Source organism: Limanda limanda, chromosome 4, assembly GCF_963576545.1.
Source record: "Limanda limanda chromosome 4, fLimLim1.1, whole genome shotgun sequence".
NCBI classification, from domain to species: domain Eukaryota; kingdom Metazoa; phylum Chordata; class Actinopteri; order Pleuronectiformes; family Pleuronectidae; genus Limanda; species Limanda limanda.
The window spans coordinates 9,400,794-9,416,721 of NC_083639.1; the positions used below are offsets into that span (position 1 = coordinate 9,400,794).

At 42.4% G+C, this 15,928-nt stretch overlaps 1 protein-coding gene and 1 non-coding gene across 2 annotated transcripts in view; one reads left to right on the forward strand and one right to left on the reverse strand.

Annotated features, from left to right (window-relative positions):
* Positions 1-15,928, forward strand: part of srgap3 (SLIT-ROBO Rho GTPase activating protein 3) — a 54,549-nt gene that overhangs the window by 9,588 nt on the left and 29,033 nt on the right. The window contains exons 2-3 of the mRNA XM_061069227.1: positions 5,271-5,466; positions 13,890-14,052. Of these exons, the coding sequence (XP_060925210.1) occupies positions 5,271-5,466; positions 13,890-14,052 (359 nt within the window). The remainder of the gene's footprint in view (positions 1-5,270; positions 5,467-13,889; positions 14,053-15,928) is intronic.
* Positions 6,633-6,703, reverse strand: trnag-ccc (transfer RNA glycine (anticodon CCC)). Its single transcript has one exon. It is a non-coding gene; the product is annotated as a tRNA-Gly (tRNA).

The following is a 15,928-nucleotide window of genomic DNA, read 5'->3' on the forward strand; positions in this document are numbered from 1 at the left end:
CATCATGTTCTCTGCTTTAACACAGCTGCCACCACAGGATTCTGTCTGTGCGAGTCAAAGTTCAGGGATCTCCAACATCCCTCTATTGTTTTCACAGGGTTTCCTGCTCTGTGAGGAGACAAGTGTCCACTGTGCCTTCAGTTCCTGTTCCTGAACAGTGCAGGAGAAATCATGTCGTAGAGCAGGTGTCCAGAGGAAGGGAAGGCCTCTTATAATGATTAATGGACTAGAGGTCAGGAATGTAAAGTGTCTGTGGTCATATGTCATACATATAGTACGTAGTAATGAAGCAGCAGTAGTGAACCTGACTAGTAAATTAAACGTTGGTTCTTTATCTCAGGCAGATATTTCACATTGATTGCTTCTGCTCCTTTACATGAATAGACATTATATGCATATGCACATGCAGATTCCTCCTCATCTCAACAAACCTTTACCTCTACGATTATGATTCCAATATCTATATATATATAAGTTTAATAATATGACAACACCATGAATTTAGTATTTGATGAAGACACAGATTGGAAATGTTACTGGATTAATGCAGAGTCTTATATAAAAATCTAGAAATTAGTACATAAAGCTTTAAGTACTCAAAAGGCACTTCTGGCAAGAATGAGTGTTATAATATGGGAAATGTATTGAAAAGTGTGTATTTACAGATGTCAGTATTCATGATTGAAAATCAACAATTACTATATATTATATTTAATCAAAAGAGGTATCTCCATTTAGAAAACAGTGAACCACTGTTTTGGATAGTTTGGCCTTTTGCAGGAAGTTGAGACGGATTTTACAATAGAAGATGAAAAGAAGCAGATTTCACAGGATTGCTTGCAGTATTCAACTCGGAAGAAATAATGTTTCAAGAAAAGGTAGCAGTAGTGCCATAACAATGTTACAGTGGCAACAAAATCATCATTCATTTTCTTCATTCAGGGAGAAAGAGAGCTCTTATGATTTTCATAAATAGTATTAAAATGTCCAAATGATCGCAAGAAAAAGGGATTTTAGTAGTGATCACTACACAGACTCTGGTTGTCCAGGTCATTGGTCATAAAGCTTTGAATTATTAATGTGTCTTTCTGGCCTCGTTTGTAGAAGTTTAACCAAATTCATATTTAACTGCTCCCGTCTCACTCCCTCTTTTCTCTATTAGCCTTTTTGTCTGAAGATGACCCCCCCCCCCCCTAAAAAAGCAGATGGCTCCATCTCTAAATAGAAACACACAGTAGGTCTGCCACACACAATAATCACATGCTTCATCAAGCGGAAACATTAGAGCTTCAACTTGCCCACACTTAATTAGAAGAGTTGTGTTTTTGGTAGGTTGCCCAAACAAATCCCACCTGCACTCGGAGTCCTTGTCTTTCTCCAGATCCTTCATCAGTTAAACCAAAAGTCCCGTTTGAAATGCAAATATTTCAACTTTCAATGAGCTCATACTTTATTCCAGTGAATGCTTTGCTTTGGAACAGCAGGGGGCCATTCTTACAGTTAACTAGTGAAACTGTCTGCCGAAAGTCCTCTTTTCATTCCATAAATCTCTGATATTCATTCATTTTCCACAACACTGCATATGCAATGTTATCAGGAGGCTCATTTAGAGCATTTCTTTGTGCTCAGTGACATTCTATAGCTGCAGCTCCACGAAAACCAGAGCAGCCGAGCTGAAAGTGGGGCATCCATGTTTGTGGGTTCAAAGAACTGTTACATACATGTCACATTCCGCCAAGGAGGTTGTTTTCACCCCTGTTGATTTGATGGTTTGTAAGCAGCATTGCACAAAAACTTCTGGATGCATTACAACCTTATTATTTGGTGGTATGGGCCAGTGAAGAACCCATACAATTTGCAGATCTGGATGGATGGATACAGGATATTTTTTTAACTGTCTTTAACAATGTGAGACAGGACGTTCTTTTTTTTACTTTTCCTTGATTTCTCGAAGAATAAATCATGTGTCCTGATAGATATGGGACTGATACAAGTTTGTAAAATGCTGAATTAAAATGTGGGTCTGGCAGATTTAAATGTCGTTTCCTGAGGGGTTCTTGGTGAGGTATTTATACTTAAGATATTAACCTTAAATTTTCATCAGCTTTAAAACATCGGTTCTGTTGGTGGTTAGAACTGTTAATCATCCTTGGAAGCAGTAACGGCTTTTTTCATGTCAAACTGTTTTATAAACACTATTGTTTTTATTTCTTCATGTTGTAGAAAATCAGAGCAGAGGCTAAATTCTTTATGTAAGGAGAGACATAATGATGCACATGACTTGTCCATAAAGGTTAACAATCAAAACTTTTACTGTGTATACTTTCACAGCAATTCTCCTCCTCCTCCTCCTCCTCCTCCTCCTCCTCCTCCTCCTCCTCCTCCTCCTCCTCCTCCTCCTCCTCCTCCTCCTCCTCCTCCTCCTCCTCCTCCTCCTCCTCTTCCAAACAGATTGAAAAGAACCACAGAGAGGGGTCCCTCACTTTGAATAAACCACAACGAATGAAGCCACTCTGAAGAGCTGGGAATACTTAGAGAATAATTCTCCAATTGCTCATGGTTGCTCAGAGGGAAGGGCGCACACACACACACACACACCACTTTGTAGTGTGTGACCTATTTTTCCAAACTCATCCGTCAAATGCAGAGCTGCAGCTGGTGGTTCAGAGTTCCCTTTTTTTTTAAGGGGCATATCTTTTGCCTGATTTGGCACCATTTTTCTCTGTAACAGAAAATCAAAGAAGCACACAAGAGCAAGAGACAGGAGGACATATAGCTGCATGTCGGGAACAGCACAACCCTTCTTGTTAGGACTGATGCAGCCAAATGGTATCAGTCCCCAAGCTGCTGGTTCAGAGCTCCTTCTAAAAACTGAGCTTTAAGCCCTCGGTGCTTAGAGGCCGAGGGAGGCCCCTGGATAAAGGGGAGTGCCGGGACCATGGTTAACCACAGAGTGAAGCACGCCGCTCGAGGCTGAGACCAGGCGGCACGACATCACAGGGGGAGAAAATGTTCAGCTTGCACAACTTCGCTGCTTCCCCAGCAGACGCAGCCTGCATGTATATCCTGGAGGAGAGTCTGGGTGACCAACTTACACCCTCAGCTGCGTGGAAACACTGGCTGTGTCACTGCTGTGGTTTCACCGCTCAGTCGGCAGTTCATCGGCCTGCAGTGTTATACTGCCATGGCTCAGATACGTGTCAAATCCATCCTTACGGTTATGATTTGCAGGGACTAACATATAGGAAGCTATTTTCATGTTTGTGCTTGAAGAGGAAAGAAGAATCCTGCTTTGAATGGAGGTTCGAGTCTTCTTCTCCCCATGTCCGTGTGGGTTTTCTCCATCCTTCCGTCCGCGCTAACACGTATGAAAAAGTACATCATGTGACCACTCATACACTGAGCATGTGCGGGCTGGCTAACCAGGCATTCCTCGTATAATAGCTTATCTCCAACGCATGTAAACAGTTGCATTATTGTAAAATGCTGACTTTAAGTGCACATGTTAGCAAAGGCCCATTTAGAGCATTTCTTTATGCTCATTGACATTCTATAGCTGCACCACCGTAGATGCAGCCCCGAGAGTTTTCAAACTAAAATAGGGCCAGCAGCGTTTTCAAACTACCTCTAAATCGTATCCGTAGCAGAAAAGGTGCATTTCAAAATAAAACGTAGTGTGGATGTAGCCTTGGTGTGAATGGTTTGTCTCTGTGTGTTGACCATAAGCTTTGTTGGCTACGAGTGGGACCTCTTGAGTTGCCGACCCACTATTCATTCTTGCTGATCAACGAAGGTGCTGCTGGTGTACTGCTATCATGCAAGATTCCCAACCGTCTGACCTGGGTTTGATTTGTGCACCCTACACTCTAAATTTACAGCAGTCCTTTCATTTCCTACCCACCAAATAACTTATTTATTAGGGTGACTGTGAGGAGAAGCAGAGAGTCGGTCCTGCTCCAGTCGTGACCCTCAGTAAAATAAGCTGTGTAGATAATGGGTGGAAGCTTTCAGGGTATTTTCCGTTTAGAATGAGCTGACCTAATACATTCTTTGTACTTTGCATTGGATCCTGTCTTCCTGTGGGATAATGTTCCTTGAAATGAAGGAATTAAATATTTTCCAAAGAAATCAATGGAACGCCTGCTTTTGTTTTGACATCATACCGTTTTTTTGTGAAGGAATTCCTTAATATTTCAAGAAACATTGACACCATGTAAGCACAGAGATAAAACCGCAGCCAGCTGTGCTCTGATCTTAAGTTCTTGTCATTAAATTCTACTGCCTGACTTGACTCAGGAACTGCACCGAGGGAAACCGTGTTTTCACTTGACAAAAGAGCATCTTGATTTATTAGAGACATTTTTGTTTCTAATTAAAGAGGGCTCATTAGCTCAGGAGGTTTCCTTCCTTTTGAGGAATGACACCACTGATCCTGTTGACTGTAGTTCTTTCAATCAAGTCAGGAGGCCATTTCTCTTTTCCTGTGCCGAGGAATCAATGCTGCTGATGACAGCACTACAAAGAGGAATCGGGTTTCTTCCCTGGGCTCCCACTGGCATGAAGGATCTGCAGTCTGCCAGGCAGTGTCAGGTTCCTCTTGAGGAGAAATGCTGCTCCGGAAACTTGCTCCAAAAAAGGGAGTGCATTAGCTTTTCATTAAATCAGGTGGATCTCACATTGTGTCCACAGCGTATAGACACTTATGAGAGGTCATGCACACAGGTCATCTTGTTTGGCCTGGAGCTTCCCCGGTTGCTCTCCGCTCTCAGCTTCATGTTGCTGTCGGGAAAATAGCATTTTTTTCCCATGGTTTCCTTTTTCATGTTTCTGTTTTTTCACGCTGACTTACGCAATTTCTGTTAATATATTTTCTACGATTGGTCAACATCAGACAAACCAAGAATTGTGGCCTTAATTTTCCGTAACAACAACAGTAACTAAACTAATGCTACTAAAATCTGCCTCACATCTTGATATCAATGGTCTTATTACAATTTTTAGTTTTCTTTGTATCATTTTGTATTATTGTTTTCAATTTATAATAAAGTTCATGGTTAAACTGTGAAATATCAAGACTCAGGTACATCACTTGTCATGATCATTCTATAACAACATCTTAGGAATCATTGCATATAAGCAAATTATTTGAACTGTCAAATACTCAGTATTGTAATCTTTTACATTATGCTGACACATTGTTTTTGACCAGAGAGTGTGCTATTGTGATAACAACTGACTCATGCCATTTTTGTTGTTGTTTTGATGGACAGAGATCCGTAACCAGCTGGTGGAGCAGTTCAAATGCTTGGAGCAGCAGTCGGACTCTCGCATCCAGCTGCTGCAGGACCTGCAGGAGTTCTTCCGCCGCAAATCTGAGATCGAACTGGAATACTCCCGCAGCTTAGAGAAGCTGGCCGAGAGGTTCTCCTCCAAGATCCGCAGCTCCAGGGAACATCAACAGTTCAAGTGAGTGTCCCTCCCTGCAGATTGTTGCTTTTGTGACGTTGTGTGTTATTGTTGCATTTTCCTATTTGCTTTCCTCATTGTGTTTACTGTAAATCAGGAGCTCTTTGTTGTTTGTAAAGGCCACTGCCCTCTCACCGAGCACTTTGATCACAGGGACCTGAATGTGAAGTTACTCTATTCTCTCCTAAACACTTCATTGTTTATAAGATGACTGTGAGACCCAGCCCTGCTGCTAATCACTGTGCTTGGTTTGATTACAGTGAAAGAAGTACGCAACAAAATACACTGTTATGTTTATGTGCTGTGAGGGAATATCTATTATCACAGTCCGGATTTTTATGACGTCTTGAAAGTTCAGATCCTGGCTTGATAATGAGGATTCAGTTCATAGATGAAGTTAAACACTGTTGAGGGCTGGACATAACACATTCAATGCACTCTTGGTGCTGTAATTTAGTGCTTAACCACACTGAAGAAAGCTTTGAGTGAAGCCGTATGCTTCATTATGTTTTAAATTGCACTCATTAGGTAGGAATGGGACTCAGCACAAACTGCATCAGGCAGAAAACAATGCATTTGGCTGTTGTTATAAAATAAAAATGCAATTTATCCAGGATAATGGTTTATTAGTTGAAACAGAACAGCGACCTTACAGTGTGTCGACATGATTGTTGACTCAATGAACTTGAGATTAAAGAAAATGACACATCACTATATTGCAACATTATTATGTGGACTGTATTTATTTAGCTTCTCTAGTGTTATCAACCACATCCACACAGCACTGTAGCGTACTCCTGAGCTGCAGCCGCACCTAGAATTCATTGTTTGGTAGATATATTATATTTTGCAGTGCTGTCAGTCTAGAGGGAAAATGGCATGCACGGCCCAGGTATTGAACCCAGGTCACAAGAATGGGAATCTTGCATGATACCATTACACCAGCGGCACTGTTATTGACATACATGGATGAATGCATATTTTCCTGCTATAAAATGTTTCTGATCAAACTGCACCAATTTTTTCAACAAACCTGGTTTAAAGTTTTGAGCTTGCCACTGGTGAGAGGACAACCCGCCCTACCTCCAGAGTCACAGCTGCCATAAGAATTAGTCCTGCATTAGACAAGTGAATGGATGGAAACAGGAGAATAAAGCAGAAATCCATGCACCGCCCGGGAATCGAACCCAGGTCACAAGAATGGGAATCTTGCATGATACCACTACACCAGCGGTGCTGATATTAATGAGATCTGATCAAACCAGATTCATCCACAATAAGGGATGAAAATGCTTGTGTTGAAAATGTTTGTTGCATTTTGTCATTCTGAGAAAATGCACTGTACGTGTGTGTGTGTGTGTAGTGGATGAAGATTTGACCGGAGTTGAGTCCAGCTGGTTTACTGGAGACCTGCTTCACTCTGGCGTCTCAGACTTGGCTGATATTCGACTGAAGTGTGTGCTGCTGCTGTGACACAGCGGCTTCACCTCTGCACAGTACAGCTGATCTAATCCACACAGCCAGAGCACAGGTGTCAGAGAAACCACCTGACCTCAGACACATGTTCTAATAATATTACACTTAACACGAGTGCCAAGATCACAGCTGTCTTAACAGCCAAGCCAAAATCCACAGAACCCTCACAAACACACAGGCGCTGTACATGCCTGATGTATTTTGGGTGATACCTGCTAATAGAGAATAGATGTGAACATGTGTGAACACACAAAGATGCACTGAAGATGCTTAAAGTCTGACCTCTAAGTCGTTTTCAGAGGTGGTTGGTGTCAATTCTTGTAGTGTGGGTACATGACTCTGACCTGAAGAGCTTGCTGCTGAACTCACGTCCTCTGCACAATAGGAAATACACACACACCCAGTTGTTTCTTTAATGCATAAAATGTATCTGTCCACGACATACGAAAGTGTCTTCTTTTTAATGTCTGCATTTTTATCGACAATTTTCCCCTTTAGTTTATTGATAGTAACAGTGGACGACAAGAGTGAAGTGGGGAGAGAACGAGGGAAGACACGCAGCAAAGGGCCGGGTCGAGGCCGAACCTGCGGCCATTGCCGGAGGACTCTCCCCTCAGTATGTAGGGCGCCCGTTAGCAGAAATCTGAATATTTTTAAAAGTCCATAGAGTTAAATCAGAAGTGTGTCAAACATCTTGGCCTATTTGGTTTGGTTGGGAGACACCAAGGAATAGACCCTGGCTGTAATGTTTTGATTTCTGCTTTTAATTTCAGGCACATTAGGCACGGCACGTGCATTAAATGTGTATTTGCATATAGAGCGGGGATGTGAGATCTGATTTCAAGTGGTCACTGGAGACACATCTGGAGACGCATTCTAATGCCAGGAGTGAACTGTGTCATAAAACTGCCATCTTTGGCATTATAGACGTTTCTATTCAGGATTTCTTTATTGGTTTATCTCCCTCTGGTATTATCCATTCAGAGTGAAAGTCTATGCCTCCTGACATTAATTCCACACAATCTTTCGCATTAGAATGAAAAAAAACCATTACATGTCCTTGCTTTTTGGTTTAAACTCACACTGACCAGTCAATCATCAAAAGTGAGTTTACAAGGTTTTGATGAAGCCACAAACGTCTCACAACAAGATCGCACCTTGTTCACTCCTGCTCTGAGGAGACAGGCAAGGACAGATCCAGGTAATCGCCGGTGACACGCCCTCTATTGGGCCTTTCTTCCCATTTATGTACAGTTGGGTTTATGGCAAATGACGAAAAACCACAAAAAGGGAAAACAGTGGTGTTTGACAAATCATAAGGTTCATAAACACAGAAAGTAGAAAAACATTTTAAACCCTTCAGCTCCATGTTTTGGGCACAAATTGAGCTGCGGAGAACTTCCCAAGCAGCCCCGTAACTTTCATCAGTGGTTTAAAACTTTGTGTTTTTGAGGGACAAACCAAAACAGAGCCGTAAAAACCGAGCTTTCCCCCGATGAGAACCCGCTTCCATATGTGTTGGATCGCAATTGGGAGTCTGTTGGCTGAACCCTCTCTGTGCAGAGATTCATTAGCAGGCCGAATGCCAGTGTGATTTACAGCTACTGCAGCTACAGCTTCACCGCAGCAAACCCGCCCAAGGATCCTTTTGCTCGTCCACTTTGCTTCATTAGCCACAGTGAGAAGAGAAACGCTGTAGCTTTACTCAGCTGCTCAATGCTGCAGTTAACTGTGCCGGAAAGACCAGCACCTCCTTTTCTCTTAGTTGTTCACTGTTCCTCAGAGACGACAGATAACTTGATTTTGATTATGGAGCAGATGTTTTCGGGGTATACAGTGAAAGGGATTTATAATGCATGCCGTCAAATCAGAGTCTGTCTGGTCGAACAGACATATTCAGATGTAACATAGCACCATTGGAAAGGCTACTCATGCAATATTGATACGGAGAATAACCTGTCTGGGAGAGATAAGGCAGGGCTTGTATGGGTGTCCAAATTGGTGTGTTTGTGTGTGTGTGTGTGTGTGTGTGTGTTAATCTCATTGTGTGCGCAACCTAGAGATTGGTTTGGGTGGAGCTGCGGGAAACATCTTATTCTCCACAGTGCCAGATCTTTTCGTATGTGTGTTATTTCATGTTGGAAGATGCCTCTGCTCGTTTCTCAGGGGTGTTTCTGTTTGGGTTATGGTCAGAAGCAGGGCACAGCTTTGAAAATGGATTACTCCAGCCGATTTCTTTTATGAACACACCTTTTTCAAACATGATGAAACAGAGCTTTGGTTATTATTACAATGTATTCAGGAGGATGCTAGTCTGCAGCTGTAGGATAGGACCAGATGATAGCACTCAGAGACCGTATCCCTCCGCCACGGCCCAACAGTCCCCAAAACTACACTTCCATTTTTAATTGGATCTGAACCAAATTGCAGACACTCATAAATATCAGACCCTTAAAAATGTTGAAGAAAGTGAAAAAATTGCATTGTATTGAATTCATGCACTGATCCAGATCAGCACCAAAATGTAATGGGTTCTTCCTCAGAACAGGCTCCACCCCTCCACGAGATTTCATGGAAATGGGCTGAGGAATATTTTGGTATTTCTGCAAATAATGGTTGAATGGTTGATTGAAGGGTGAATAGTGAATAGTTCATTATGCTCTGCAGGCCTTCATTCACTTGCACCATATTACAGCTACATGTAGATATATTATGCTGTTGAGACATCGCTGCTTTCTGATGGTCTGAGGGGAAAAGGTTAAAAGGTTAAACTTCATCTCTACAGCCTCGGCCTGTTTGAACACAGCAGTAAATCCCCTGCTCCTGTCAGATTGACAATACCAGCTGCTGGGAGTCAGCGTGTTGTAACATCAATAGATTATGTGGTTTGTAGTTTGTTCTTCAAATCTAGTCAGACCCATGTCTCGTCTTCACTCGTGCTGTATTTTGCCTTGCTGCTCTGGCCCGTGCGTCGGTGCAGCTGTGCATTATCAAATGTTGGCAGTCTGTTCCGTCGCGTAAAAAAAAGGAAAACTGCTGAATGATATGCAAATCAGCAACATAGCATATTGAATCCCCGCTCGAAAAACGGGGGGCAAAGCATATTTGAATGGCAAAGCTGGTGACATGTGCCCACGTGCCCCTTGTCTTTTGAAACCGTTTGGCTCCTTCTCCTTTTCCTTGGCTGTTTCATTGATAAGCAGTAGGCAGCCGGCGTATAGCGGATTAAAGGCCCTGACAGAGCCGAGTCCTGGTTTGATAAAATAACACACTTCCCTTTGGAAATCCCAGCTCACACACATCACAGGCTCCGGTGGCATTCGCTGCAACTATGACTAAACCACGGGCGCTGTTCTATACAATGCTTATTTGTTCAGGGTGTGCACATTATGGAGACAACCATCAGTTGATTCTACAGGCAAAGGATTATCACAATATTCTCCAACCATACACTGCATTGTTTGTTTCTCCCATTCACACCCTCTGTCCCTGTGTCCCGTCCATGCTCCTCCAAGCATTCACAGAAAATAGTGCATGACTCTGTCTCACAATGAGACAACGGGGGGAGCAGAAAATTGTTCAAACCATGGAGACAGACACTGCTTTGCAGGATGAGACGCATGTAATGGATGCCAGAAAGCTGCACTCCTCTCTGCTCCTCCCTCTCCTCCTCCTCCTCCTCTTCCGTCTCACTTCTCTAGAGACTCTCAGAGCTCATCGTTTGCCTTCTGCATGTTAATGATATCCTGTGTATAAATACAGAGGGCAAGGAGCCATCCAAAACCAAGCCTTTTGAAGGCCGCCAGATTAATTGACCTGCAGGCTCTCCAACTGATACCCGGCCTCTTTACAGGAAATCAGCGAGCAGAAGTGGTAATAGAGATGGAGGAATGAGTAATTCTCAGTGTAATAAAACCAGCTGAGCAGCTACATTTAGTATTGTGTGAAAATGCTCGGTTCCCAGAGATGCAGCTCGTACACAGGCCTGATTACCGACCCTCTTCTCCTGATTCCTGGGAAATGAGGACGGCGGCGAGGGAATAAGAGATCTAATGTCCTTTTGTCTCTTTATCTCTGAAGCTTTAGTGTCATCATTAAGAATCCAGACTTACCACCGTTATTACGTCTGTTAAGTTATTATACATTTTTAATAAACTGTCTAATTTACAGGAATACGAAAGGATAACTAATCTTGGTTGAAGGGATTGTAACATTAATCCCAGCTGAAAGATTTTTTATCATTAGATGTTTTTTGTGACCAAATCTTTGACATGCTTTTTTTAAGGAGGTTATTCATTTTTATTTTACTTCTAATGAGTACTCAGGGTTACTCCCACATTGGAGTTTGGTCAACTGGAGTCTCTAATGAGGTGTGAATGTGAGTGTGCCTGTTTTTTTGTCTCTGTATGTTGGCCCTGTGATTGGCTGGCGACCTGTGCAGGATGTACCCTTCCTCCCACCCAATATTCCCCCCTGCAACCCTAACAGGATAAGCGATATAGATGGATGGATATTAAGCGATATAGATGGATGGATATTTTTATGTTAGATTGCCATGATATTTGGCAGACAGTCTTGGTCCCAAGAGAAGGAATATATGCAGAGTTGGGTATCCCCTGACTTTTCTGCAGTTAGATTAGTGTCACAAGCAGGTACATGTTTTCATTTATCCAGCTAAATGTTGCCATATCTGGTTGTTTGCACAGTTAGATACATATCCTAAAAGCTGCAGTGATTCCCTGATATTTCCCAAAGTGTTCTGTGTCTCAACTACTGAGTGGGTTGATATGAAACAGTCAGTGTGGCATAGAAAGTAAATAACCTGATACACCAGTCAAGAGAAACACTTAATAAACTAAAAGGAAAAATGACTTAAGCAGCAGATTTAGCAGCATATTAGGGACCATGGGTCCATAAGTACTTTAAATCGTCCTCGGATGACAGAGGATTTGTCTCTAGAGTACAGTTAACTGTGTTTGGGTGAGAATGATGAGGATATAAAAAGTCAGAAAATTAGAGCCTGGTTGTGCTTAGGGATGTGATGATGCATCTCTGACCACTTTTAGGGATTAGCAGAGAGGAGAGGTACTTTCCCCGTAAATCTCTCAACCACAAACCGCAATTATATACCGAAGAGCCGTGGCCCTTGCAGGCGGATAGGTCAGTCGAGCAGTACTGGTACGGAATGAGGGATGGTGAAACAGAAGAAATAGGCCAAGCCAGAGGGAGTGGAGGAGAATATGGTCCACAGCAGGTCTTCTATTGTTAGTATAAACCTAAATCCTTCTTTTTTCAGAGATGGATTCATCTCATTCTGATACAGAAAATTAATCTCCAATTTAATGGTTTCACTACTTCTTCTTGATTGCGAGACTGAAATGTGGCGTGGACTGATGGCCTGATTTTCTTAGCTCTTTCAAAGTACCATTACATTACTGTAATTACAAATTAATTGACTCGCATTTCAGAGAGAAAAAGTGCATCTCAGGACGAAGTTTACTCTACGTGGTAATCTGTCTTCTTCCCTTCTCTGATGTTGTGAAGATGATGATGCTGGTGCTTGTGTCCCTTCAGCCTGATTTAAGTGTATTTAAGGGCGAGTTAAGTGAAGGAATAATGGAGAAAGCACTCTGGAGTAACTGGATATCAACGTCATTAGATGTGATTAGCATTATGGAGGCTTTCTGAGGGGGAGTTCTTTGATGCTTGTCCCGTTTTTTTCTTCCCCACAGTTAAATCCTATATCCCCCACCTCACTCTCTCTCGCTCTCTCTATATTTCTCTCTATTTCTCTCTCTCTCTCTCTCTCTCTCTCTCTCTCTCTCTCTCTCTCTCTCTCTCTCTCTCTCCCTCCTTTGTTACAAACTTCCTCTCTCTCTTGTGTTTCTTCGGGGTGGGTAGATTGATTAATGCTCAGATAGTATCCAGACAAGGTTTTGTGTTTGAAGGGATTGTGTTTGTGTGTGTGTGTGTGTGTGTGTGTGTGTGTGTGTGTGTGTGTGTGTGTGTGTGTGTGTGTGTGTGTGTGTGTGTGTGTGTGTGTGTGTCTTTGCACCTTGGTCATTCTGGTTGAAAGCCCCTGAGGCGGAGAAAGTTTAAACTGATTATGCAGCAATCAGGGGTCCACAACTCTCTGGATCCTTATGGTCACCATCATTATACATTTAAACAAGTGATCCCTTACTAGAGTGTTGCATTGTCAGAGTGTGGAGGAGGACAGAAAGGAAGTAATGGAGTGTACATCTTTATCATTACCCATAGACTGTTGGCTGTATAAAGATAGATGACATGATGGCTCCCGAAAGCTAAAGCTAAATCTTCTTGATTGCCACTAGGTGACTAACAGCAGTACAAGTTATAAACCCAGCCTCCTCCATGTTAAAGGATGGGACATGGGGCCAAATTAAAAAGTCAAAGTACACGTCAAAGAAGTGATGTTATTAATCACTCTGATGTTTGTTCAAGACTGACTGGGATTCGGCCTCACTACCTCCATTACCCAATCACGAAACTGCATGCAGATTGTGGCTCCAAATATGCAAGGTGGCAGTGCTCATGCTCTGGATATTTTAGCTTCATTTCTGGATAGTGCCAGGAGCTGGAGATGTTTCGTCCATCTTTGTGAATGCAGTTTTTGGTATATTTTAATGACTTAACATTTTACTAGGCAAATATTTCTTGTTTATTACTAAGCACTGGAAAATAGCCCATTTTTGGGTTCTACCGCTAAGATGGTGAACATGGTCAGCATTTTCAGCATGCTTGCATTGTTTTTTTGAGGATGTTAGCATGCTGACTTTAGTATTTACCTCAAATCACCACTTAAGCTTCACAGAGGTGCATGACCACAGATTCCTGTGAAAACACCTGTTTAAACGTGGACCTCATGCCACATCATGAGAGACATTCTACTAATCATTAATCATGTATTTATTTTCTTTTTTCAGAAAAGACCAGCACCTCCTGTCCTCAGTAAACTGCTGGTACCTGGTGCTAAACCAGACGAGGCGTGACAGCCGGGACCATGCCACCCTCAGCGAGATCTACACCAACAATGTCATTGTCCGCTTGGCCCAGATCTGCGAGGATGTCATCCGCCTGTTCAAGAAGGTCAGTGAAACCATCATCAAAATGTCACTACTGTTTGACTCTGGCTCGAAGGGATGTCATCAGCTCGGGGAAGTTGTCGTCCATCTTCAAATACAGTCTATGGTAGCACGGAGAAATATGGGACCACGACCTCTGTCCCAGCACACACTGAATTCATAGAAAAAGTACAAGTTCTAGCTCTGGGTGCGAGAGCCCAAGGTCCAATCGCCCTTTCTAGAGTCTGGATCCCTCTCAGCAGAGATGACTGACTCTAATCCAAACAGCAGAATCCTTTTATCACCGTGCAGGCCTTACTGGAGATGAGCTCCACTCTGCTTGCAAGGTGCCATTTGGATATTACTTCTTGTGTGTGTGTGTGTGTGTGTGTGTGTGTGTGTGTGTGTGTGTGTGTGTGTGTGTGTGTGTGTGTGTGTGTGTGTGTGTGTGTCCTTCAACTTGAACAAATTTAAGCATTTTGGATGAATCACTGTGACTTACAAGGTAATGAAGGACAAAAATTACTAGAAATGCATAATTTTAATGATGTATTAAGGATATTAATGCTGGATACTTCCCAATAAATCCCACACTTAGTACTGAATAGATGTCTTAATTTCATGCTTGTATTAAAAGGTTGATCACAGAGATGCACTTGTTCTGTTCAGAGATGCAACAAAGGTCCTAAATAATGTGTAGTAGATGTGATACACAATTTCCTAGTGTTTATGGTCCTTTACTCGCAATATTAAGTAATTACAAAGATAATGCATGAATAAACAGGAAATCTTGCTTGCAGGCATTTTCTATATGTGATGCTGTGACCTGCCACAGCTCTTGCATTGTGTTGCATCACACTTGTTCACTCGCTGAACCCCCCCTGCTCCCCCTGAGCCTCTGCAGTACATGCAGTCTGTCTCACTTCTGAGGCACTGATGCATACAGATGCCATTCACCAGCTGCCGGAGCCCTCTGAGGATTTTCTCCCGTTTTACCACATTGAGTGCGGAGCTTGTTTGAGTAGGACTCAAAGCCTCCTCTCCAGATAAAAGCAGAAAACAACAAATCCCCTCTGTATCATTCAGGATTTCTTGTTTTTACGCTTCTGGGAATATTTCTTAATCTATTTTAAAATACAATTGAGGCAGTTCAACTTTTTTTTATGAGTTTTACACATTTTGATGATTAGTTAAGTTTCAAACTAAGTTTTTTTCAAGCACACTTAATACAGACAAGCAGCATGTGGACAAACCTGTTTACTTTCTTATGTGTGATTGTGTGTGTGTGTGTGTGTGTGTGTGTGTGTGTGTGTGTGTGTGTGTGTGTGTGTGTGTGTGATTGTGTGTCTGTGTGTGATTGTGTGTGTGTGTGTGTGTGTGTGTTTGTGTGTGTGTGTGTATTGAACAAGCACTTGCCCTGCAAAGCCCCTCTTCTGCCAGAATATTATGCTTCTCACAATGATTCAAACATGAAGTGGCCATTGTGCATTTTGCTGAGTCATTATGTTGCACTGTTTCATGTGCACCAAGAGAAACTAGTCAGCACTTGACCGTGGACATCAGACTCTGCTCACCTTTTCATGCTGTATCTGTTTTAGCTACACGCTTACAGCCCACCGAGCTCGGCTGAATCCCTATGAGCATTAGCTGTTTCACTCTCAACAGATTTTCCTCACCATCCATCATCTGTAAAGACCTTAAGATCTGCCCGGCAACTTGGATTTGTTATGATGATTTAGTGGTTTCAGTGTTATCCCCCAGAGGTCAACTTTGATGTTGCCTACTGTGAGCCATTTTATTCTTCCTCCATGTCAAACTGAACTGTGTTTCACATCGTGTCTCACTCATCATAGCACTCAGACTTGGTCAAAATTGTAGTTTGAAGTCACTAAAGTTTCTTT